Source organism: Penicillium coprophilum (assembly GCF_028826855.1).
Source record: "Penicillium coprophilum strain IBT 35676 chromosome Unknown utg000004l_segment0_segment0, whole genome shotgun sequence".
NCBI classification, from domain to species: Eukaryota; Fungi; Ascomycota; class Eurotiomycetes; order Eurotiales; family Aspergillaceae; genus Penicillium; species Penicillium coprophilum.
The window spans coordinates 2711833-2736452 of record NW_026622723.1 but is presented as its reverse complement, the minus strand read 5'-3'; the positions used below and the strand labels follow the sequence as shown (position 1 = coordinate 2736452).

Genomic DNA, 24620 nt, shown 5'->3' with positions numbered 1-24620 from the left:
GGGCTGTCAATCTATTCATGAGGTACCTCGTGAACCCTGATCTCGGGAAGTCGACCAGAACAGATTATCCAAGGCTCTTGATGACACTCAATCATGGGGTGATTGGTCAACTCATTTTGATGTTTGCATTCCCCATGTCTCGCGTCACAGGGCTGTCAAAGCATTTTGACGCATGCTGCCTTGTTTCTGAAGGCCCCCTCTATATGGACCCCTTCATGATGACCGGGCCAGGGTTCCAAGGGTCCAGGACTGTATTTATGCCCTGTACGTTGCATTTTGTGCTTATCATGCATAGACATAAAAAAAGGAGTCAAGTCATCGTCATAATACTCCGTACAGAGTACTCGAGATAGCAGAAATCTATTAGGTCCAGGTGATCATCTTTTCCTAGGATTAGGCCGTATGCAAGAACTAGTCATCAAATCTGGTCATTGGTAGGGGTGTTCTGCACGTGTACATGTCCATGTCCATACATGTCCATGTAGGTACACCGGGGAAACAAGGAGAAGCCATAAGCTGCGCTATCCCCAGACTCACCACGGGGCCGTTCAATTCCAAAGCCCTATGGTGTGTGGATATAGAGTACATGTATTGTATACTGTACGGAGTACTCCGTCTACCCGACCCGAGATAGTCAAAGATTAGATAGTCGGCAAGTGTGTACAGAGCCTAGACAAATCAGGTGGAGACGGGGACCCTAAACAGACTCATCAACTTCTTATTGGATAGGGAAGGGTCAAAAATGCCTCAGTCCGGGAACTTTTTCTGGAAGGAAATCCTATATGCATGGAAGATGATGTCGGTGTCGTGAAGCCCCGATATCCACCTCGGGGCACTCGTACTTATGACTAAACTAAAAAAAACTAAACTCTTTTCCTATTCTTTGCGATTTTCTCGATTTTTTTTTTTGCGTTTTTTTCTTACAATATACGCTCTGATCCCCTAAAAATCCTTTGGGATACACCGCTCTCGGGAATAATCATTTCATCATCGTTCATTATCTCGATCTCTGTTCCCCCTCCAAGCTTACCCTCTGCCAGTACCTCCAGATCTTGACATTCTAGGAACTTTCAATCGACATCTAAATCGTGCAGTGTCTTTGTAATTTTGCTTGTCTTATAATACGGCGGTCCATGGTATTTGGTGAAATAAGTGATCACTTCGGATCGCCCGCCAAGGCCACCAGTTCTCTTTACATGAATCCGTGCACTTTACGCACCTCAGATATCCAGTCATGGCGACTACGACGAGCCCTCATTCTGGCGAGAATGAGGAGGATTCCGCACCCATGAAAGATTTCAAGTATTCGCTTGACGATCACCATGACTCTTCTGCCCATGATGCCTCCCCCACAGATTCCAAATCACTGCCTGCACAGAAAAGGCGACGAGTCGGCCGCGCATGCGACGAATGTCGCAGAAAAAAGATCAAGTGCGACGGCAAACAGCCATGCACTCATTGCACAGTCTATAGTTATGGTACGCAGTCCCTCGATCGAAATTTTGGAAAACATTCAGCCCTAACAGTCAAATTGTAGATTGCTCGTACGACCAACCTTCCAACCGCCGTCGAAATCCCGCCCCGCAATACGTTGAGGCTCTGGAAAATCGGCTGCAAAAAGCCGAAGCGCTTCTTCGAACCGTTCTTCCAAATGTTGACCTCGATGATCCGCAATTCGACGTGCATGCGACAGAGCAGAAATTCGAAGCCGCACAAAAAGCAAAAAAAGCGGCCGAAGACGTGAAACCAATAGTTGTACAAGATACAGCGCAAGAAGGCGGAGACGAGGGATTACTTGAAACCATGGTCGACAATTCGGGCTGCTTGGATCGGGATGACCAGGGTCATTGGGATTACCACGGCCACACCTCGGGCGTTCTCTTTGTTCGACGGCTCCGCAAACAGTTGGGTGCTGCAGATATTACGGGTCCGATGGCACGATCGCGCTCCTCGATATCTGCGCATATGCTGGATAGTCCAAAATCCATGTCGGAGTCACCTCAAGACACAACATTACCTCCTACGCATGACCTGCCTCCGCGGGAGGTTGCTCGCCGCTTGTGTCACAATGCAATCGACCATGCCTGCTCTCTGATGCGATTTGTGCATGAGCCCTCCTTTTTTGCAAGTCTGGAGCGCATCTACGATACTCCCCCGGAACAATTCACGAACGAGGAGAATTCCTTCTTGCCGCTCTTATATATCGTCATTGCCGTCGGCTGTCTGTTCTCGGATGATGGATCAGGACAAGGTACCCTAGATCTGTCTGGCTACGAAGACGCAATAGGCCAGGGGTAAGTCTTCGTAAATCTACCTCGATGGCACCAACTAATTTCTTTGATAGGTTCCAATTCTTCAAGGCCGGTCGGCAACTGCTGGAGATCACCGACTGTCGTGACTTGCCCTCTCTCCAAGCAATCTGTTTCATGGTCCTCTTCCTCCAATCCTCAGCGAAGTTGAGCACATGCTACTCGTATGTGGGTATTGCACTTCGTTCATCACTGCGATTAGGTCTCCATCGCTCTGTCGCGGCAGACTTCAACCCCATTGAACGAGAACTTCGAAAGCGCATCTTCTGGGTCGTCCGCAAGATGGACGTCTACGTGAGCACGCTCTTGGGTCTTCCCCAAATGCTGAGTGACGACGATATCGATCAAGAGTACCCAATGGAGGTGGATGGGGATTTCATTACTTCGGAAGGAATCACTAAGCCCCCGTCTAACTACACACCGCTGATGGCTGGGTGCAATGCACACACCCGTCTTTCCAACATCATCCTGAAGGTGGTGAAATATATATACCCCGTCAAGAATGCTCGCTATCGCTCCAAGTCAGACCAGCGATACATGGTCAGCCACTCAAAAATTAGGGAGATCGAGCGAGATCTGCAAAATTGGATGGAGGAATTGCCTCCTGCTCTGCGGCCGGGCACGGAAGTGTCGCCCCAGCTAGAACGGTATGTCTCTACAGTACTGACGTTTTCAATCAATTTGACTCACATTTAAGTAGTGTGCGACAATTGCTGCGTATTAGCTATGCTCACGTGCAGATGGTCATGTACCGCCCATTCCTCCACTACGTCTCTAGTGGTTCTCAGGCGCGTGGCGTGGACAAGCGCTCATATGCCTGTGCAGCTGCCTGTGTCAGTGTTTCCCGAAACATTGTTCACATCACGACTGGAATGCAAAAGAGAGGACTACTCAATGGATCATTCTGGTTCACAATGTATACAACATACTTCGCTATCCTCTCCTTAATCTTCTTTGTCCTTGAGAACCCGGATTCGCCCACAGCCAAGGATGGCGTCCTGAAAGATGCCATGGAGGGCAAGCATACTTTGGCCGGGTTGGCCATGAAGAGCCTCGCTGCCGACCGGTGTTCCCAGAGCTTGAACGTAAGTACTCATATCTTCAACCTGGAATCGCCTGGACTAATTATATTGCAGTGCCTTTTCAAGACGTTGCCCGATATGTTGAAAAATCGCCAGAGCTCCAAGACTCCTGTTAACCTCAAGCGGCCCGCGCCAGTCAACACTGTCCAGCCTGAGCCGAAGCCTACCTTCGAGAAAACGCTGCCACATCGGTCAAGCACCTTCCCCACGCAAATGGCGTCCCAGCCGGTTGTTACCGATAACCAGAGCCGCCGACAACGAAGCTTGGACAATGTCCAGCCTATCAGCAATCGCCCTACTGATGTTAATCACCAGTCCACATGGGTTTCAACCACTCCCGAGCTACTGACAGAAACCATGACTACTCCGGAACATATTTCCCCATCCGGCATGACGCCCTCCATGCCCAATCAAGAGCCATCAAGTCTAGCATGGGCTCAGCAATTCACCAATCCGTCCAATCTTCCAGATCTTATGCCAATGATGTTCCCTTCGGACGATCCATTCGCGTACCCAACACAGCCCATGTCCACCTTGGAAGATGATCACTTCCGGCACGACAGTGCCGGCATGCCTTCGCAGTACCCCTTCGATTCAACGCCGGGCATGGGGCCCAACACACCCGGCGATCCCTCCAGCGCAGGGGTCTCCACTCCAGCATATGACTTCACAAACCTCCCGAATTTCCCTCTCGCAAATTCCTCAGGGATTAAGTCATCAGTGCCAAGCCACCTCCGCCCCTCCCATTCGCGAACTTCATCCCGCATCCACTCCCCGATTTCGCAGAGCCAGACCCCGGCAGAATTGATCAGCAGTCCAGACCTGGTCTCAATCCCGAACCAGAACTTCGTCTGGCAGGGCTACAATTTCCAGCCCAATAATCCAAATGACATCGCAACCGAGTCTGCACCACAGCAGTCAGAAATTCCCGGTCCAAATGGAGTGCCTGATTTTGGTATGGGCATGGATGAGAATATGGGCATGAATACGGATCTGGGGATCTCTTTTGATGATCTGTTCGGCAATAATGCCGCCTATCGGCCTGGCAACGGGGCGTCTGCTGAGGATTGGGCTCAATGGATGAATGCCAACAGCATTTGACCTTGATCTAGTTTACCTTCTTTGTCTTCTTTGCTTTTTACGAGGATATGCTATCATGAAAGCCAAAGTCTTGGTGTAAAAACTGTTAATACCTGGTAGGCGTTTTGAGCTGGGCTTGGGAGTTTCGCTTTTCTTTTGTAATTAGCTTTATACATAAATGGATCCGGATATCTATATCGCTTGGTGTGTTTCTCTTTCTATTCGGACGTCGATATCTTGCTTTATTCCAAGTAACAAGGTACGCGATCTGAGAGGATATCGTATGTGCTTGGAGTCGAAGCAAGTACTGGATCAACCCTTTTCCGACACACATACATACCTGCCCAGTCAGCTCTCAATTCCAGGTCTTTTTCCCTCGCTGGTTGTGATCCCGCATACTCGACAAGTCAAAACCCATCTCTGTCTCGGCATGTCTTCTGGATTTTGAAATCAGCATGGAAAGTAATCCCCATGTTCCAATCGCGCTCCATCCCTCTCACGGTTGAATTATACACCAAGAAGCTCGGTTTTGAACTCGCCAGCGTAAAACCCGATGACTCATCCTAGGAAAGCTCGTCTGAGCAGACATTCTGCTCCCTTGTTCATTGGCAAAAAAGCAGACGCCAACTTCTATTTTTCAAAAGCAGCTGCAAATTCCACCCTATCACAGGCGATGATTGCACTAGGAACCTCGCAGTTGGATGAATATTATAATCATCTGCGATGTCTCGATGATGTCGAGATTGTGGGGGATGTCGAGGATACACCGTGGGGGTATAAACAGATCTCGATCAAGGATAATGATGGGAACATCTTATTTTTTTTTTTTTCCTTCAAATTTCTGGAGGGAAGGAATTCAGCACAAGACTAAGTTATACCTAGCAGCCGTGTCTGATTCCAAGTACTAGGAGTGTGTGCACCCTGCCCAAGTTATCGATGGTATACATCGTAGATTTATAGCCAAAAGAACTCGAGCATGCGCATTACTTCGTTCATTCACCAATGCTTACTAGCTACATATCTGTAGCTAATGCCAATATCCCCTGGAGGGATCTTGGGGAGATTGCTACTTCCATGATCCTAAAAGTTACCCGTAGACCCTTGACTTGCGGAAGTAGACACCTCGTCCCAGCTAAGTGCATTGATCTGCAACGGCATTATAAGTAGAACCGGTACAGCCGCTTCCATCAGAGGTACACTGCGCATTGCTTGTCAATCACAGGCTTTGTGTATCAAAGAATGAGATATAATTTACCTGTTCATGAGCTGGACAAGCCACTACCGCTATTAGGGGTGCTGGACCGTTAGGATTCAAGGTGCACTGTTGAGTGGACTTTGAACATGTCTAAAATCATATTAGCAAAAGAACCTATCCAGGGCCTCTCGTGTGATCGCTTACACCACCGACAGTTTCTGCCGCTGCGAGAGTAGCTCCGAAGGCCAGGAGAGTCAGGAAGTTCTGATAGAAATGCATGCTCGAGATTGAATTTATCGTAACAGTGATTGCTGAGGAAATGGGTGATCTGGTTTCTTGATTTGACTGAAATATCTATGGTTTATATATTCGTCGGAGAACACACAAATATTCTGTTGGTGGCCTTGTATCACCTTTACCAGGATCAGTAGTGGCAGTCAGAGTCCGAGACTTGCTCTGTTCTCTATCCCCGATCCTTGTCCTGTCTCTTTGCGATATACATTGCATATCTACGATCTATATCTGTGTCTGCGTTCTCTGGATATTCTCCTTTTGCTGACGTTCACGAAATGCTGTCCAATTACCCTCTTGCATGAACTACTCCGTTCCACTGCGCAAAGCACACGGTTCTAGGATTGTTCAGTCTAGGCGGGTCGGAAATGGTGGAATGGTTGTCAGCATATCGGAGGCATAGGGATAACTATCAGGGTGCTATAGTCACCCAGCATTTTCACTTGTTCCCTGTCGTTTTTCTTGATAGATGACTGCATCCTCTTACTGTTCAGATTGCTCTTATATCTCTGCCACTATATTGTCTCAACCGTATAGATAACTACTTGAGAGCAGGTTCTTCGAGTTCTGCGGAGAGTATTGCCATTTTAGGCAATAGAAAAAAGAGCGAGTATACTGTGGGGACATTATTGGCAGCGGTCTTGTCGCGCGTCATATCTGATGGTATGATTCATATTTTTGGATAATTTATATGCGTCATGATGGATCTGTTCATATATTCTCCCGATGTGGAGAATTTAGTGAGGTCCTTCCATGCGACGTCCGATTTATATATATACATTGTAGTTCACGTGTGCCTAGGCTTAGTTGAGTAGTGACTAACCGTTTCTGGCAGTTCAACACAGTATTGAAGGGATATATTACTATGTAGAAGGAATAGAGCCCATAGAAATTTCATAAATAATAAAAGAATGGTAGTATAATGCCAAGATCACTAAATAAAAAGTGACAAATGTATTCATTTACAACCATACAAAGATTGCCGAGAAGATGGCCGATGGCCGAGGAAAGCAGGTACGTGTGGAATTACCCGGATATACAGCTTCACGTATCCCAAACCAGCCAATTGTCGGTAGAGCAGTGGAGATATATGTATCCAGGCCATACTTTCGGACAGAAAACATGGCCGCAGCTGGCATGGTAGCGGGTTGCGTTCTTGGCCAATCCCCCCACTGTGAGTGTTGGAGCATAGACCAGAAGACCAAGAGAAACAATATGACCAGGACACCACAAACGAGACAAGACCAGTGATACCGGACCAGTCAAGCGTTTCTGCCTCAAGTCCTCATTTTCGGTGCTTTGTGTATCATCCCTGCAGGGCCTCGGATAAATCGCCGAAAGGTGGCTTGATTTTCATCCTCCAAAATCACATCATCTGTGAACACTTACGCTACAAATCCAAGTTGTCCCTGTGTAATTCTCCTCGCCATCTATCCAACCATCATGGCCTCCGGACTCTTTTTTGACCCGCGTACCCTCATTTTCGACCACCGTACACTCCTCCGTACCGCCCCACTCATAACCTCCACCTGTACACTCTGGTACTCGCTCGACCAGGACTTCTTCCTAAAGGTCTTCCTCCACCCAGACCACCGCACCCGCAGCAATGAGATCCTGCCATCCTATTTCCGGGGCTTCTTCGGCTACGGTACCGTACGCGTGCTGGCCCTTCTCACACTGACCTTGACGGGGGGTGGATATAATATCTGGACAGAGCGACGGTCGGGATTGGGTAGCTCGGCCTCCCTACCTTGGTATACTGCTGGCACAATATTAGCTGCCAGTCACCTTCTCTTTGTGCCCGCGGTTGCGCCCAAGGTCCAGGCTGTGATCGAGGATACGTCGAAGGGCTCGTCGACGAAGGATCTCGAGGGTTGGCTGACTGTTCATCGTGTGCGTACGTGGACGGTTGATCTGGCTTCGTGGGTGTGTTTTGCGATTGGAATGTCAATTGTCGAGTGAAAGATGGATAACGGAGGGAACAATACTCCGGACAAGTACATACGTTGCATGAGAAGAGCTGGCTGTGCTTTAGCTCAATTGAATATAAGTGTACATACTAAAACGTGTATACCCATAAAATCGGATCAGTACATTTGATGCGATTTGATAAATTATTCCAGTATCGACTTCTCACAAGATCTTCAACTATGTTTCAGACAGGTAACTTGTCAATGTTTGAAGTACTCCGTACTCCGTACTCATAGCGAGCTAGCCCATAATTTGTTAGACCCACATATTTCGACGCTCCTCATCTCAACGTTCAGATCTTCTTCGCATAATGATCCTGCGCTACACCCTTTCTTGATCATATTCATATTTGCCCATGGATCTTTTTTATATATAAAAACGGATCAATTGTAGCATACGCAAGCCTCTCGCATGGAGAGCTAACAGTCCAGATCTCCCATTGTACATTTACTTGGCTTGCATACCCCCGTGACTATTTATAGCCAACTCGAATGGCGTCACTTCCAAAAATTTCCACCGTCTTCACCTGGGCCGTCTATTTGATCCCCGTGTATATCTTCATCCTTGACCCGCTGGTGCGCGGGTTCTTCCCGAGTCTGCTCGCACCACCCAGTGACAGCGACAACCTATTCGACGAGTCCGGCTCACCAGGACCAGGAATCAATCTCACCGACGACAGCTTCATCAGTCCGGAAGATGGTGTACCATTTAGCTGTCCCAGCGCAGAGGGCTACAGCGTGCATCTCCTCTCGCGCGAACCGCTGATCATCTACATCGAAAACTTCGTCTCCGAAACCGAAGCAAACCACATCCTGGCTATGAGGTAAATCACCAATCTCAACCCCAACCAAAAGCCCCCGAGGAACAACGGATATACACCACAACACACAGAATAACCACAGACCAAGCTAACCGGAACAAACCTCTCTCCAATCTCAGTGTAAACAAATACAGTCCTTCAATCGTCTACGACGGCCAAACCGAACGGGTAGACCCCAATAAACGCCTGTCCGACCGCGCCCTCCTTGACCGCGACGACACCGTCCGCTGTCTAGAAGACCGCGCCCGCGCCTTCCAGGGCTGGCGTCCGGACCTGTACATCGAGCGCATGTGGGCGCAGCGCTACAATGTCTCCGGTCACTACCGCCACCACTATGACTGGGCCGGGTCGTTGGCGCGGGGTGGGGACCGCTTCAGCACGTTTATGGTATATCTCGATGCGGACTGTGAGGGTGGGGGGACAAACTTTCCACGGTTGCGGATGCCGGCTGGGGAGGGGTGGTGTCGGTTTTTGGAGTGTGAGCAGGGGAATGGGAAGAGGAAGGGGGAGATGGGTGTCACATTCAAGCCTATCAAGGGTAATGCGGTGTTTTGGGAGAATCTTCGGGCAGATGGCACGGGGTACCCTGAGACTTGGCACGCTGCGTTTCCTGTTACAAAGGGGACGAAGGTCGGGTTGAATGTGTGGAGTTGGTACCAACCAAAGCGGAAGAATCGGTTAGGAAGGTGAGCTGGTCAGAGAGGCAGAAACGTGCACGTGGGATGGGTTGTTATGAGCTTGGCTGGCCAAGCTACCGGCTAAGTCATGTTCCAAGGAGCATCTGGAATGCTTGGGCTAAGCGCTTTCGAAGAGCTTAGTCAGTATATTTGTATCTCAGGGGTGTGTCAGGAGATGTTCCAAGGTTATAGAATAAAATTAGACACTAGACTATGACATATAGCGCATATAATATGTACATCTGTGTGGTTGGATGTAAATGCCTCTCCGTACTGACCTCGGAATCCGAAACTGGCTTATGCATACCGTAAGGACACCAGGCAGCCGGATTAATCAAATGACTTGTCACACAAGAAAGTTTATACGAAAGGGATGTGAAATTGGTACCAAGACACCAAGACTCCAAGACTTGAGTCTTGGTGCCCGGAGCGGGAATTATTGGCAAGAGGAATCACTTGGCTGCCAAGAAGCATTGCCCATGGGATGTTTTCTTGGAAGGTCGGCTTGGCGAAATGAACACGCCACTTTGTTTTCATCTGAAAGATGGAATTCAATTCAAATATCCGGGGATACCGTGTGTGTTTTGGATTTACCCCCAACTCTTCAATTTTACCTTGAATTTACGGTATTGAGCACTAACCTGATTTAGGGCATCCGGATGTACAAATTTCAAAAGTGGTCGGACTTAGGCCGTATATGTTAGATTACCGTACTGTACCCTACTGTGCTACGTGTTAGCTCTGGAATGCTCAATACACAGCCCCTCGTTCTTCCTTCGGTCCACCAGTCACAATCCATGGCGCCAACGCCTCTCGGGTCTTGGGGCCCGCACCGACTCTTGGCCCGGTCTTGGTCTGTTCGTTTCTCTCCTTGTCCCTCCGCCAGGCTTAGCAAAGCGGTATTTTCTGGGCAAAGGCTCGGCTCCTTTTCCTCTTCTGCGGAGAACCCCCCCATTTTCTCTCACCTAAATCCCCCCTTTTCTTCTCTGGCATCTTTGTATACATATAGGTTCATCTCTATTTGATCTCCTTGGTTTGTTTTCCTTTGATGTCCTCTAGGCTTTCCGCCAACAACATATCAAGTTTCTTGGCATCATGACGGAGAATCATACCCCTTCTACTACACAGGCGACGTTGCCTGCGCCGGTCTCTGAACCAGCGCCAATCCAAGCAACCCCAGCCCCTTCTGCCTCTGTCACCGCGACTGCTGCCGCCGCCACCGCCGCGGTGAACAGCCCCTCTTTGAACGGCGCCGGCGAGCAGTTGCCTTGCCAGTGGGTCGGATGCACTGAAAAGTCCCCCACTGCCGAGTCTTTATATGTAAGTTTGATCAAACCATCTCAAAATATGGGAGAATATAGGGAGAAGATGTTAATAATCTCCATATAGGAACATGTTTGCGAGCGCCATGTTGGACGTAAAAGCACCAACAACCTCAACCTAACCTGCCAGTGGGGCACTTGCAACACAACAACAGTCAAGCGTGATCACATTACCTCCCACATCCGCGTTCATGTGCCACTTAAGCCTCACAAGTGCGACTTCTGCGGGAAGGCTTTCAAGCGCCCCCAGGATTTGAAGAAGCATGTCAAGACCCATGCAGATGACTCCGAGATCCGTTCCCCCGAACCGGGCATGAAGCATCCTGATATGATGTTCCCCCAAAACCCTAAGGGTTATGCTGCTGCTACACATTACTTTGAGAGCCCGATCAATGGCATCAATGGCCAATATTCACACGCGCCACCTCCTCAGTACTATCAGCCACACCCTCCACCTCAGGCCCCCAATCCGCATTCCTATGGCAATGTATACTATGCCCTGAGCCAAGGACAAGATGGAAACCACCCGTATGACCGTAAACGAGGATATGACGCGTTGAACGAGTTTTTTGGAGACTTGAAGCGCCGCCAATTCGACCCTAACTCCTACGCCGCGGTTGGTCAGCGTCTGCTGGGTCTGCAAGCGCTCCAGCTTCCCTTCCTCAATGGCCCTGTACCTGAATATCAGCAAATGCCTGCATCTGTCGCGGTCGGCGGCGGCGGAGGCGGAGGTGGCTACAGCCCAGGTGGTTCCCACCCTCCTGGTTACCACCTTCCCCCCATGTCCAATGTTCGGACTAAGAATGATTTGATCAACATCGATCAGTTCCTCGAGCAAATGCAGAACACTATCTACGAAAGCGATGAGAACGTGGCGGCTGCCGGCGTTGCCCAGCCCGGCGCGCATTACGTGCATGGTGCCATGAACTATCGTGCCACCCACTCCCCCCCAACCCAACTCTCGCCAAGCCACGTTACCGCAACCTCCGCCCCAATGGGAGCTGCTTCGGCCCACTCCCCATCGGTCGGCACCCCAGCTCTGACCCCGCCTTCCAGCGCTCAATCATACACCTCCAACCGCTCTCCCATCTCTATGCACCACGCTCAGCGCGTGTCGCCCCCTCACGAGAGCGGCCCGGGGATGTACCCGCGTTTGCCGTCGGCCACCGTCGCCGATAGCATGAGTGCAGGCTACCCGACCGCCTCAGGTGCCGCGCCACCCTCGACTCTGAGCGCCGCGTATGACCACGACGATCGCCGCCGCTACACCGGTGGTACCTTGCAACGCGCCCGGCCGGCCGAGCGTGCTGCCACTGAGGACCGTATGGACACCTCACAGGATAGCAAGACTCCCGCTATTCACATCTCGGAGAGTCTGATTGACCCCGCCCTGTCGGGTACCTCTAATCCTGAACAGGAGGCTGTTAAGCGCACCGCGCAAGCGGCTACCGAAGTCGCCGAGCGGGATGTCAACGTTGCCTGGGTTGAAAAAGTTCGTCTGCTTGAGAACCTGCGTCGCTTGGTTTCTGAATTGCTTGAGGCTGATAGCCTTACTGCCGGGTATGGAGCACAGTCTTCGGCTTCTCCTACACCAGGACTTGATGCTATGGAAGGAGTCGAGACTGCTAGTGTACGTGCTGCTTCTGAGGAGCCCAAGGAAGAGCCTACCACGTCTGCCAGTGAGGGAGTCTTCTATCCCACCTTGCGTGTGGATGAGGATGAAGATGAGGATGGTGATTCTCAAATGCCTTGAATTCTTTCTGCCAATGGGTTTAGCTTCACGCCGTGACGACATTTGTTTATTGCTTTTCCGCTCTACACCCCCTCTACAAGGTCTTTCCAAGTTTTAATTTTTTTTTTCTATTTTCAAACAATTCTTTAGCTCAAGTTTGTATGATTACATTGAACTGTTTATTTATGGAAGTTGTTTGCATCTTTGACTCTGTGTAGAACCTTGGTTCATGCCGATGTTACTGTTCTTTCAGATCTGTCAAACCCCAAAGAGGTCAGCCAAACTAGATCCGGGGAACGCAAACGGGCAGATCTCACTTTGATCAGATCTGAGGGATGTGTGTAAGGAGGTAAATTAGCGTGATTGAGATGTTGTACATGGTTCTTGACATGAGTATATGTACATCTTGAAGAACGAAGATAAAGAAATTCACACACATACATCATGTAGGTTATCCTCATCTCTGTACTCCATACATCATAGAACCTATAGAACATCCAAATGCAGAGATGGTGAAGTCCCACTCTCTGCACTCGGAAACATCCCAATCACACGCTGAGCACGTGCTGGTATTGGTATTTCGGTCCTATCTCCGCCTATCGGTGACCTTTCCCTGTATACATACGCTGTTATGACCACAACTCCACCAACTGTTTACGGTCATCCCATCTTCATCGTCTTTTCCTACTTGTACACTTTGTTTTCTCCGTTTTTATATTTTCTATATTCTTTCTCTCTCTCTCTGCTTTCTCTTCTTTTTTCTATATTTTCTGGTTGTTGGGTTAACACGCTACGCGACAAGGCGGTCACCTCCCCAAACAGACGCCATTGCGCGTGTCGATCGGCCTAGGGATTATCGATAATAACATCCAGCCACACAATATCAACCTTTCGATTGGGGGAGTTTTTTGATTAAAAAAAAGAGAGATCCAGCCTCTTAGACTTGTTGACAGTCTAACGGCCTTCTTCTTTTTGCTTTTCTTTTTCCTTTCCGTGGTGGCAAACCCATGCTCTGACGTTCTTCGTTCTCTGGTTCTACCTCTGAACGGTCTTCCGATTCTGGGGGTGAAATTCCGAATCCAACCTTGGAAGAGTCGGCTTTGTTTTTTTCTGTATGTGTTTTTCGCCTTCGGCTTGCCATATTTCCTCTCTAGTGCCCCGCGCTTGTTTGTGGAGTACTTCGACTCGGACTTGATTGCCTACGCAACGGGAAAAAAAAATAATCATTTGTCAATCTCCCAACTTCGACTTACAGTATATCATACCGGAGGAACCCCGATTTCTATAAGATATGCCGCTCACGAACCGCCGCCGTGCGCGGCGCAAGGAAATTCAACTGCAAGAAACATCCGATGCAGAGGCTCCGGACTCATCGCCCAGCCGGCCATCCGCAAAGAAGCGCAAGGTGAGTTAACATGCTTGAGCGTTTAGTCTGAGACCAAATATATCCCCGCGCAAACAGGAGCTAAGACCCGTTTTCTTCTGATCTGCAGGTTGACCGCCGCGCCTCCCCTCCCCGAAACGTCAAACACGAGTCCGGTGACGAAGCTGAGGACTCAGCGGGCGAACACGAACCCGCTACCAATCAAGACCTGGTCGATCTAGTGATTTCATACCTGAATACACCCCGCGAGGAGTTGCGCGTCTCGCGCGACCACTCCAACACCAAGACGGAGAATACGCAGCGTATCCAGGCTTATGCTAAGATCGCCGGCCGCAACTGGACCTATTACGTCAAAACCCTACATGTCAATATCGGCCGCGAACCGGATCGCGAACAACGCGCCGTTGAGCAGTCCAGCCCCGTCACAATTGCGGCTCGTGCGCTGCCAGATGTTCATGTCGACTTGGGTCCCAGCAAATTCGTGTCGAGACTGCATGCAGAGATCTTTTATGATGGAGAGGAGACGCCTGCCTGGCACATCCGTGTCAACGGCCGGAACGGTGTGCGCTTGAACAATAGCATTGTGAAGCGCGGCACCGATGCGATTCTCTCATGTGGCGACATCATCGAGGTGGCCAATACCCAAATGATGTTTGTTACGCCCGGTGACGAAGCCAATATCCAACCTAGCTTTATCGAGCGCGCCCAGCGCATTGCTAGCGGACAGGAGCCTGATCCGGCTTCGGTTTCCTGGGATGCTTCGCAGCATGCCCATCCTCATCCATCGCGGAATGGCGAGGATGCGCCACCATCTTCGTCTGGCGGGCCTTCGTTGGCGCCTGCTCCGAAGTTCCTCAAGCGCCAGGTGACGCCTCCGCCTCGGTCGCCGGATACCGCTGGCCAGCGCACCGCTAAACAGTCTCCGCTTTACAACCGAGGCATGATGATGGAGAGCACAGAGGAGATCGATTACAGCAAGGATTCCTCCAAGGACTTGAAGCCTCCCTACAGTTATGCGACGCTGATTGCCCAGGCTATTTTCTCAAGTGAGGAAGAAAAACTCACGTTGAACAGCATCTACAATTGGATCATGGATAAATACGCTTTCTATCGGCACTCCCAAAGCGGCTGGCAAAATTCGATCCGCCACAATCTCTCACTGAACAAGGCGTTCCAGAAAGTCCCCCGCCGTACCGACGAGCCAGGCAAGGGTATGAAGTGGCAGATCGCAGTAGAGTATCGGGAGGAGTATCGGAAGAAGCAAACACGCAAGGGTGGCACGCAGTCATCTGCCCCGTCCTCACCGGCGACAAAAGAGCCACCATCATCCGCACGCGGGTCCCGCGTTACCAAAATCGACACCTCGTTCTCAGCAACAGCGAAAAAGTCACCACCCGTCTCGTCCCCGGGCTTCAGCTCATTTCCCGTAGCTCCGGTGGAAGCATACACACCCGAGCGTGGTTCCCGTCTTGGTCGAGGCCTCGGCTCCGACCACCCACTGCGACACATGAACCCACGCGACTACGACGAACCCTCGCCACTCCCATCGCGCTCGCACAACCACAGCTCCAGTATCTCTACTCAGGTGCAGAACAGCAGTAACAACTTGACCCGCGCATATGGCATGTCCGACAACATAGCCGGGTCCCCTCCAGTCCTTTCCTCGTCTTACTACAACGAAGAACCCTCTTCAATGATCACCCCCCGCCCCACAACGCCAACAACCTCGTCTCCCACCCCCAAGCACAGCGCAGATCCCGTCCAAGTTCATGCCAATGAGCTCGCCCGCGCAGTTCTGGAAGTTCGCTGATATCGGGAGTACCCCCGCCCGCCCACCGCCAGACATGAGTCCCCTGAAGGGCGAGGTCGAGGACCGCATTATCGGCGGCTTCCCGAGTAGTTCTCCCCCGCCGCCGAACCTTGTTAGTCCCAGTAAACCTGGGACGTCAAATGGGCTTGGGAACGGTCGTACTCTGCCACCGCTGCAGTCGGATTCGGGGGATATGGGACCTCATGGGAAATCCCATGTGAGGAATGAAGACGATGAAGATGATAATGGATCAGGTTTTGATCTTGCTAGGTATGTTTCCTTTTGCTATAGATTTTTTTTACCAAATCAGCGTGCAGGAACTAATGCTATATCCAGGGGTTTCGAACCTATTGGCTCATACCATCGACAACTAGGCAATGCTGCCCGTGCCGCTGCTACTTGATGTTGACTTTGGTTGTACAACATGTCCACTTTACAGACTGTGTCCATGTGTTTTACTATTTGCTCCATGTTTCATGTCTCCGCATTACGAATGGTGTTGGTGGCTTTGGTTATTTTTAAACTTGTTTTTTTTTCGAAGATTTGCTCGATGACATCGTCATCATTTGGAGAGCAGAGATTGGAGTTTGAGTTTATTTAATTTACTCTCGGGGGGGTTGTGGACGGCGTTTTTGTTTTTTTGCTTTTTCTAGATCGCCTTATACGTTATGGGCTTCCAGCCAGATATATTATATCTCACAATACTTTCCAACTGCAAGGTCCAACTGCAAAGACACCGTATATTTAAAGTTGATCTGTAGATCAGATAAGATACAGATACATCATTTGACATTCGGCCAAAAATTCTCCTCCAACCAAACGATCTGCCTCCACCACTCCAAACACCTTGCCTGCATAATCTTCAACTCCTCCGCCCCTTTAATCTGTCCCGCCATCTCATCAACAACATCCCCAATCCGATCAACAAACCCTTCAAACTCAACACTAGCCCAATTCTCAATAAACTTCTCCCTCAACGCACCTCCATCCGCATCCTTCCTATAATCTTTCTCCCCATCCTTACTCATACACTCCGCCGCAAACCTCCAAGACCGAAGATAACAAACCTCAGTAGCCCACAGCACAGCCAATCCCTCCAAAACAGAAACTCCACTACTCCCAGCAGACATGAACATATCAATATAAGCCCTCGTCGTGCGACTAGCACAGAAGAAAAGATTCCCACACCTCTCCCCACCACCCTGAACCCCAACTTGCCCTCCAACATCCCCACCGACAGCAGCAGGTTCCTTCTCCCGTCCAGACTCATTGAACTGAGCCCCAGGCGTACAGATCACCCCACCAGAAGGCATCTGACATTCCCCCTGACTAAGACACAGTCCATGACCAGGTGCGATACTCGACTCATCCGTCGACGCAACACAAGCCCCACCGGCACTATCACCACCCCCGTTCCCGTCTCCCAGTCGTGGTCCTTCGCCCTCACCACCCGTAATACCAGGACAACTCCCCGAGCCACTGGTAGAGATACCAGCCGAGGTAGTAATATCCGAGCCCAGTCCGCAGGAAGTAAGCGTGCAGCCACCTTCTTCAGCGGAGATAGCTGTAAGGTCTAGGTCGTAGTCATTTGCGGTTTTCTCGAAGAAGGCGAGTTCAGTGCGGATATTGACTAGGGCGTCGATGAGGACTGTTATGGCGTTGTGTTCTGGGGTTGGGGTGTGTGGGCCCGGGGAAGTTGGGTTTTGAGTCGGGAGACGGATTTTCGAGAGGAGGAGGCCTATGAAGCGAATGTACGATTGGGCGTAGAGCCTGTCTTGGGAGAGCCATTGGCTTAGTTGGGATTTTGGGAGAGTGCCGCGGCCTGCGGAGGCGAGGAAGGGGTGGTTTGTTGCGCGTTTGAGGGCATTGGGGGTGCTTGATAGCAGGTAGGATGTTAGGGGGCCTTGGTTTGACATTTTTGGGGGAGTGTTTGGAGGTTGCGGTCTGTAGCTTTTTTTTTTTGGAGGGGAGATTGGAGATTAGAGTTGTGGGATGGGGGCGATAGTGGGATGAACATGAAATGTCGTCAGTGGGACATAATATCGGAGGTATATCCAATGTCAATATTCACTACTTCTGACGTGTACACACGTACATGTATAAACATTACACACAGTTTAATGTTGTAAACAAAGGTTGATATCAAATCGGCGGAGATTTCATTCAGTTCAGACCATAGAAAGCTAAAGCTAGCCATACATCCCCTGTTTTTAGAGTATTTTCCACATTTTCGATCTCACGCATCCTGTTCAAATTGAAACAATTCAATCCTCTGGGCCCATTCATCCTTCCAAGGGTATCCAACAAAGGGGTGTTCAAACGATTCTCAGACGTGACTTCCCGGCTCCAGTTACTCCCGTCACTCCTTCTTTGGTGAATGGAGGATCGTTGAAGTTGGACATCTTAGTGTCTCCACACAGGGGCATCACCAATGCTCCCGTCAGCGTTGTCATTGGCTTTTTCAAGCTGTGCAGCGATGGATTCAAACTTGGGTTTGTCTTTGGGGGTGATCGTGACCTTAGGATTATCCTTGGGCTCAACCTTGGGCTCCTCATCACTGACTTCAGCACTCTCATATCCCCAGGGCTTTTCCCCAGCTACTCTCAGCATCAGTCGCACAAGAGCATGCAAAGTGTAGTATGCATCATTTCCCGCATTGTGCAAGTCGGGACACAAAATATTCAGTATTCCTAGCAGTGCTCGAAGGCTGCGCTTCTGGCTCTCCCCAGCATTGATACGGTACAGCTCTGCCACGTCAAGGGTCTCACGAACGATCGAAGAGGGGTGATTCAGATCGTTGAAAACTTTGCTTCCCTCTTTCTGGAGATGCGAGATATCACCGTGGGGATCGAAACCGACCAAGATCACAGTGCGCTTTTGATTCTTGTATGAGGGGATCTTCTCATCCTTGGAGGGAACCATGTATGGAGGATGGAATGCAGCATCCACAGCCTTCGCAACTTCAGTGCCTGGAAGGAACTCGCTTTCGCCGAATCGGAAGTTATTGGGACATCCCTGGAGGAACTCATTGTTGACCCAGTGTCGGTACTCCGCAACACGCAGGTGGCGGGATCGAACTTGGCGTAACCACATCTGCCCATAATCACCAGGAACGACACCTTCCAAATCCCTCATATCCAAGGTGGAAATTCCAACCTCAGTCAACCATTCGTAACGCTCCATCCACTCGAGATCAACGCTGATGAAAATCGGGGCATCGTGAAAGGCCCATTTGACAGGCTTCAGAACATCAATTGCGTCGATCTGGCCGTTGGCAAACGACGGCTGTGTGACATTTGGCTGCAAGGCAGGACGCAGGCCAAAGTAGGATTGCGCACGAGCTAGGCTTTCACGCAACTTCTGAATTTGGGCATCTCGGGCCGCCTGCTTGTGATTCTTATGCTTGATTGTGGCGATCGACTGTTTGACTTTCTTTTCAAATTCTTCGAAAACATGGGGCTCGACCAGCTGTGTCCAGGGTCCCCAGTTCTCCAAAGGGAAGGGAACATGGTTCTCCAATCTTGCCTTCCGATCAGGGCTGCTGCTTCGGCCGAGAAACAGAGGCCGCGGCAACTTCTCATTGTTGATTTCAAGGACAAGACCTTCCTTTTTGACGCCCGTGAGAGTCAGTCTGAGTTTCAGAGCCGAATTGATTTCATCGAGCAGCGCTTGAGCTTGATAGGTGGGAATCAGAAGAAATGGGGCTTGAGAAATTCCCATTGGGACAGGCAGGTAATACCTGGATGAGGGTTAGCGTTGATATATTTTGCTAAATGATTTTAGATATCACAAACAGATCCCAGGTCCGGTTCCAGAACTGATTACCCACATAGAACCGCTCATTGACTCTCTTGGACTTTGACCCATGGAGATACTTGAAAGGGTAGCGGGCCATTGTCACCGCCGGGGTGAAGGATACTGGAACTTGGATGGCAGTGACTGGTGCCTCGTCGGAGACTTCGCCGCTCTCATCGTCGCGCACGTCCGAGGTGTCAAGGTGAAGCTTGGGAGGGCTACCGGGGGTGCGATCATCCTGATTGATCTCGGTCAAATCGTCATCCGACTCAACTAGCTGTCCAATGACATAGGTACGAATGTACGACAAAGGAAATTGGCCACTCTCAGGATATTCCATGCCATGTTCCGGATCAAAATCAACGGGGAGAGCATATCCACTTACTCCTTTCTTGGCTTTAACGGACCCGTCTACCGAGTCCCCTCGGTCCAGATCCTGGACAGGTTGAACGGCTTGAGCCGTGTTAAAGTTGGTATTCAAATCTCTGAGACTTTCATCTCCTTCGAGGAGCATCTTCAGACGCTCACGAACATCCATTTTGAACAAGCAAGATGATAGCTGTCAGCAAAGTCGAAAAAGTGAGATGCAGAGAAAGGAGAAAAAAAAATAAACAAAGTCGCGCGCGAAACGCACGGCGAGCTGTTCAGATTGAACTTCCCAAGTGGGAAGGAGCGATGGAAGTTTGGAAACCACAGAGTTCTGTTTGTTCAGGCTAAATCCCATTGGAGAGGAAGACCCAAGATGATTGCTGGTAAATTTATAGCTACAGTTCTGTAGGATTCTATAGGCAGAGGCAAATAAAGCTCGCTGTCTTCTCTTTCTGCGCCCAGAAGCTGTCACACACAGTAGTATACGTACATTCATCAAGGCAGGTTACTGTCCAGTGTTTGACAATGATCTCAGCATGGAATTACTTCAACCTTTGGTCTGACTATCTGACAGAGGAGTAAGCACTTGATACTTGAGGTTGACTTGAAAAATGTCCAATAAAATTCGATAAACTCTTGAATATAAAAGCCAAGGCTGAGTATAGATATGATTTCTAGGTGTAGACCCACAGATATAGTAAGTCCAATAAATGACGAGCTGAATATTTTCAAGACAGAGCCAGATACTCGCTGAACATCAGGATATCTTGGTAATTTAACGTCTTTCATATATGAAATATAGGTAAAGATGTTTTAATCATGTCCTGAAATCCAGCTGGGGATATGGCGGGTTTGTAGCTTATATTCACGTGACTGAGAGCTCCCCAGACGGCACCGGAATAACTATCATCCGTTGTGTTGAGGACCTCGTGCAGCAAGGCATCCAGCTACGTCTGTTATCGGACGCCGGGACCCCTCGATGTCCGCATTTATCATCGCAGAATCTTAGTGAACTCGGCAAACTTCAACACGATCGTTAAATCAAGGCCCCGAGCCCTCACAGCCTATCAACATCCGCCACCATTGTGTTAGACATCAAACATGCCTATGACCGACGAGACAGACGACAGCGGAGGGGTTATCTTAGATGGCCCCTTCGACCCTGACGCGCAGGCTACTGTCACAGACTTTATTGACTACACTGAATACCTCCCCGCAGACTTAATTCGCTCCTTAACCCTCATTCGCGGCCTCGATGACCGTTATCTCGACTCGGCGCAAGCGGTCCACCAGCTCACTCAGATCTACGGCCAGCTCCCAGACCTTCCTTCAGATGACCGACCTGGCGCAATCGCACTGCGCAAAGATATATCTTCTCAGGTAGACCGCGCTATCAATGCGCGTGAATCGGCATATGCCGAGGCCTGTCGCCTCTACGACGTGGTAGATCGCCACTTCGATCGATTAGGCTGCATCCGTCAGAAGCTCGAAGCATTGCCGAAACCTGCCTCAGCAGAACCGTCGCCTCCACCTGAACCTACACCGAAGCGCGCGCGAGGAGGCAAGAAGACCAACAAGGATGCCACGACGCGTATCACCCTTCGGTTAGATAACAATCGCAACCGGAGAGACAAGAATAGGAGGCGCATTCTAGGTGCCGATGGCGCTTTTGACCCAGATTCTCCGCTTGCCAGTACCGAGCAATCGGACTTGGAAAGCGAACTTATCAAATCTGCCCCCAAGCCCGCACGACCCCCAAAGAAGGAGAAAGCACGTCGCTTGAGCTCGGGTATTGGACAGTCAACAGCCCAGGCCCTGGCGCAGTTGAAACCGCCGCCAGCGGACGCGAAATTGGGCAGCGAGGACCTGCCATGGTTGCGCTTGACGGAATGGGAGATGACCAGGCTCCGGAAGAAAATGAAAAAGAATGCTGTGTGGCAGCCGAGTGAAGTAATGATTCACCGTGAGCTAGCCCTGGCAAATCGCGGTTGGGAAGCATACCGTGCAGCAAAGGCCCTGGCAGAAGAGACGGGTGGGGAGTTTATTGACTGTGATAATATTGAAGAAACCCGGCGCGGTGAGGCTGCCAAAGACTTGGAAGAGACAAAGTTGAGCAATCGTGGAATGAAGCTTAACGAAGCAAAGAAGTTGAAACGCGAACAATTGGCCCGTGAACAAGCATTGATGGAAGGCGAAGGTGGTGCCTTGCCTAGACCTTTGCCAACCCCAGCCCAAGCACCCCCACCCGCGAATCGATCATCACGGAAGAGGAAACGGGAAGAGCTTATTCTTGGAGCAACAGAACTTGCTGCTCCCGAGCCCTCAAAGTCCGCTGCAGTTGCTACCCCCGTTGCACCGCCTGCCCCTGTCCCTGCGCCCTCTTCCAGGGCTGGCCCGTCTCGGCGCAGATCCAGCCGAGGAAATGCCGCAGCCGCAGAAACTAGCAACGACCTCGTTCTCCCTATCAAAATAAACATGTCCCCCGCAGTTGAAGCCAAACCCTCCCCTCCTCCCATCAGTCCTACAAACTCCGGACAATCCAATTTACCCCTTGTCCACTCTGTCACTACTCCCACACCGCCCGTCACTCGGCCTTCATCACGGCGCTCTGCAGCCGCTGCCTCAATCGAAGGAGGGACCCTCGTTACCATCCCAACCGCAATAGCAGCAAGTGGACGCGATCGCCGCATCAAAAGCGCAACACCTGCACACAAAACACCCATCCGCGAGTCGCCAAATGCGCCAAGTGTCCCCGCCCCGGCCCGTCGGCGCAAGCGTCCAGCACCAGGTCCCATTTCCTCTGGTCAAGATGGCGGCGCAGCAGTAAGCTACGGCCGTCGCAAAGCGAAGCCAGGAAAGAAGCGTTTCAACATCCGCGACTCCCAGGATGTCCGTGTAGACGAAGACGGCGTCCTAGAACAGATCGACGCCAATGAGCCTCGATACTGTCTCTGTGGCGATGTTAGTTTTGGAACGATGATCTGCTGCGAGAATCAAGATGTAAGTTATCCCTTTCATGGCACCTTCCAGCAGTATACTAATATCTCACTTCTCAGTGTGACCGCGAATGGTTCCATCTCAACTGCGTGGGTCTGACCGAGGTCCCCTCCCGTACGGCCAAGTGGTACTGCCCCCAATGCCGTGTCAAGCTGCATAAGGGTGAAGATGGGATCATCAAGGGGAGCTCGCGACGCTAATTGGATTTGAATGATGTTTCTTGCATGATACCACGAAATGCGTTTGCTGTTAATTTGTTTTCCTATTCGTGTACGGAGTACTGCCGTGTGGCACTCTGGGATACCAGACTTCTCGTTCTTTCTACCAAATAATCCTATGTTTATCAACCTTAGAAGCATTGTGATATCTTAAACCCCATATGGCCTTGGGGCCAATCGCAGTTTCAGCCTAGGGTATTCATGCCACTATTGTGCAATCTTCATCGCTACCACTCTATAGCTCGTCTCATTTGTTTCCCTCCCGAGATCGTCAATTCATATCATGGCTGAAATCGGGCTAATTCCACTCCGTTATGCGCCTGGTGAGCATATCTCTTTTGACAAGCCCACTTAGTTGAGTAAAGACTCGCAGGGCAGGATCACGCGATGAAGATATTCTTGATAGCGGCGATGAGGGGAGGAAGAGTGTGAGAGGCTCATATTTGTTATGTGCAATGCCTGGGGCCTCGCTATTGCCCCTAATAGTCAAAGATGGATATCTTTTTAAGTCGAAGCTCTGACCCTAGAGTTCCCTGTCTGGCGACTATGTAGCTCTATTTCTTTTCCAATGTGACCCTTCACTACGTTCTTCTGAAGTGTCTTCCATAGCAGCTAGCTCAGCATACCCCTTATCCAACCGTGATACTTTTGAATATCGACCGGTATCCGGTAACTCTTGATACGTATCGGATCCAGGCTGCGGATGATAAAAGTCCGCCGGCAATTCCGCAGCAAAAGTTTTACTTTGCTGTCCATCTTGCACCGGAGACGCATATCCAGGTGACATAGATCCCAACCGCACTGACTCCGTCGGCGATTTCGGCGCCCAAGAAGACGACGACATGGACATTTGATCTGATCTCCGCGACGCAACCGATACTCCCCTCATAAGTCTGCTCGACCGATCGGCCGGATTATACGTCGTCAATTTCCCATCTTCCATAATACCCTGTAAAACACCCGCATCAAGAAGCTCGGCTTTCTTAATCAGCCGCTCTACCAGCACCTTCGAAGCAGCCTTCAACTGAGTCTTGACGAAAGAGATAAGCGTACGGTTGCATTCGATCTCGATATCCTCGCGCAGATAGAGTCCGGTTCTCGGAGCGTCTGTTTTGCGCCCGTCGCGCGGTTCTGATGGCTCGTCAGGCTCGTTGCCTGCAATGCGCCATTTGCTTTTGAGGTCGATTCCCATCGGCGCGTACATGTGCGTTTCTAGTCCCCATGCGACGTTGTGGAAACAGCCTTTGAAGCTGATCTTGCCTGAGCCCATTTTGCCTAGGCCTGGGATGTATTGTACTCGTTCGGTGATTTCGTACCATGTTGAGTAGTATTCGTCGGCGACGGCATCTCGTGGTGCCTTGACTGGTTGATGTGAGATGACGAGTGGATTTAGTGTGATTATCTCGCTATGGCTGTGGAGGATGTCGAGGGCTAGTTGGTGGGGGACAGATGAGGGGATGGGTGTGATATTGGTATAAACCTCTTTCCGGCGTATCATTTTGGATGATTTAATTTGATAGAATTCAATAGCTGTGGAGGGGAGGAGGTAGGTCCAAAAGTGCAAGGCT

General features: G+C 50.3%; 10 protein-coding genes across 10 annotated transcripts; 7 read left to right on the top strand and 3 right to left on the bottom strand.

Annotated features, from left to right (window-relative positions):
• Window positions 1–1234: 1234 nt before the first annotated feature.
• Window positions 1235–4492, top strand: N7500_005463 (putative C6 transcription factor (Mut3); the record flags this gene model as incomplete). The annotated part of the gene is made up of 5 exons (XM_056676608.1): window positions 1235–1478; window positions 1538–2294; window positions 2345–2956; window positions 3010–3394; window positions 3446–4492. The coding sequence occupies 5 exons, from the start codon at window positions 1235–1237 to the stop codon at window positions 4490–4492; spliced, it is 3045 nt and encodes a 1014-aa protein (XP_056531608.1).
• Window positions 4493–7400: 2908 nt separating this feature from the next.
• N7500_005462 (uncharacterized protein) lies at window positions 7401–7919 on the top strand (the record flags this gene model as incomplete). The annotated part of the gene is made up of 1 exon (XM_056676607.1): window positions 7401–7919. One exon carries the CDS (start codon window positions 7401–7403, stop codon window positions 7917–7919), a length of 519 nt encoding a protein of 172 aa, XP_056531607.1.
• Window positions 7920–8419: 500 nt separating this feature from the next.
• N7500_005461 (oxidoreductase, 2OG-Fe(II) oxygenase family) lies at window positions 8420–9438 on the top strand (the record flags this gene model as incomplete). The annotated part of the gene is made up of 2 exons (XM_056676606.1): window positions 8420–8751; window positions 8868–9438. 2 exons carry the CDS (start codon window positions 8420–8422, stop codon window positions 9436–9438), a joined length of 903 nt encoding a protein of 300 aa, XP_056531606.1.
• A 1082-nt stretch (window positions 9439–10520) lies between these two features.
• Window positions 10521–12500, top strand: pacC (putative C2H2 transcription factor PacC; the record flags this gene model as incomplete). The annotated part of the gene is made up of 2 exons (XM_056676605.1): window positions 10521–10745; window positions 10815–12500. The coding sequence occupies 2 exons, from the start codon at window positions 10521–10523 to the stop codon at window positions 12498–12500; spliced, it is 1911 nt and encodes a 636-aa protein (XP_056531605.1).
• Window positions 12501–13770: 1270 nt separating this feature from the next.
• N7500_005459 (forkhead box transcription factor) lies at window positions 13771–15673 on the top strand (the record flags this gene model as incomplete). The annotated part of the gene is made up of 2 exons (XM_056676604.1): window positions 13771–13884; window positions 13973–15673. The coding sequence occupies 2 exons, from the start codon at window positions 13771–13773 to the stop codon at window positions 15671–15673; spliced, it is 1815 nt and encodes a 604-aa protein (XP_056531604.1).
• A 34-nt stretch (window positions 15674–15707) lies between these two features.
• Window positions 15708–16076, top strand: N7500_005458 (Winged helix-turn-helix transcription repressor DNA-binding; the record flags this gene model as incomplete). The annotated part of the gene is made up of 2 exons (XM_056676603.1): window positions 15708–15943; window positions 16010–16076. The coding sequence occupies 2 exons, from the start codon at window positions 15708–15710 to the stop codon at window positions 16074–16076; spliced, it is 303 nt and encodes a 100-aa protein (XP_056531603.1).
• Window positions 16077–16455: 379 nt separating this feature from the next.
• N7500_005457 (putative transcription regulator PAB1642) lies at window positions 16456–17589 on the bottom strand (the record flags this gene model as incomplete). The annotated part of the gene is made up of 1 exon (XM_056676602.1): window positions 16456–17589. The coding sequence occupies one exon, from the start codon at window positions 17587–17589 to the stop codon at window positions 16456–16458; it is 1134 nt and encodes a 377-aa protein (XP_056531602.1).
• A 487-nt stretch (window positions 17590–18076) lies between these two features.
• Window positions 18077–20006, bottom strand: N7500_005456 (uncharacterized protein; the record flags this gene model as incomplete). Its single annotated transcript, XM_056676601.1, has 2 exons — window positions 18077–19412; window positions 19468–20006. The coding sequence occupies 2 exons, from the start codon at window positions 20004–20006 to the stop codon at window positions 18077–18079; spliced, it is 1875 nt and encodes a 624-aa protein (XP_056531601.1).
• A 932-nt stretch (window positions 20007–20938) lies between these two features.
• Window positions 20939–23034, top strand: N7500_005455 (putative PHD finger domain protein; the record flags this gene model as incomplete). The annotated part of the gene is made up of 2 exons (XM_056676600.1): window positions 20939–22837; window positions 22894–23034. 2 exons carry the CDS (start codon window positions 20939–20941, stop codon window positions 23032–23034), a joined length of 2040 nt encoding a protein of 679 aa, XP_056531600.1.
• Window positions 23035–23596: 562 nt separating this feature from the next.
• Window positions 23597–24550, bottom strand: N7500_005454 (uncharacterized protein; the record flags this gene model as incomplete). The annotated part of the gene is made up of 1 exon (XM_056676599.1): window positions 23597–24550. One exon carries the CDS (start codon window positions 24548–24550, stop codon window positions 23597–23599), a length of 954 nt encoding a protein of 317 aa, XP_056531599.1.
• Window positions 24551–24620: the final 70 nt, after the last annotated feature.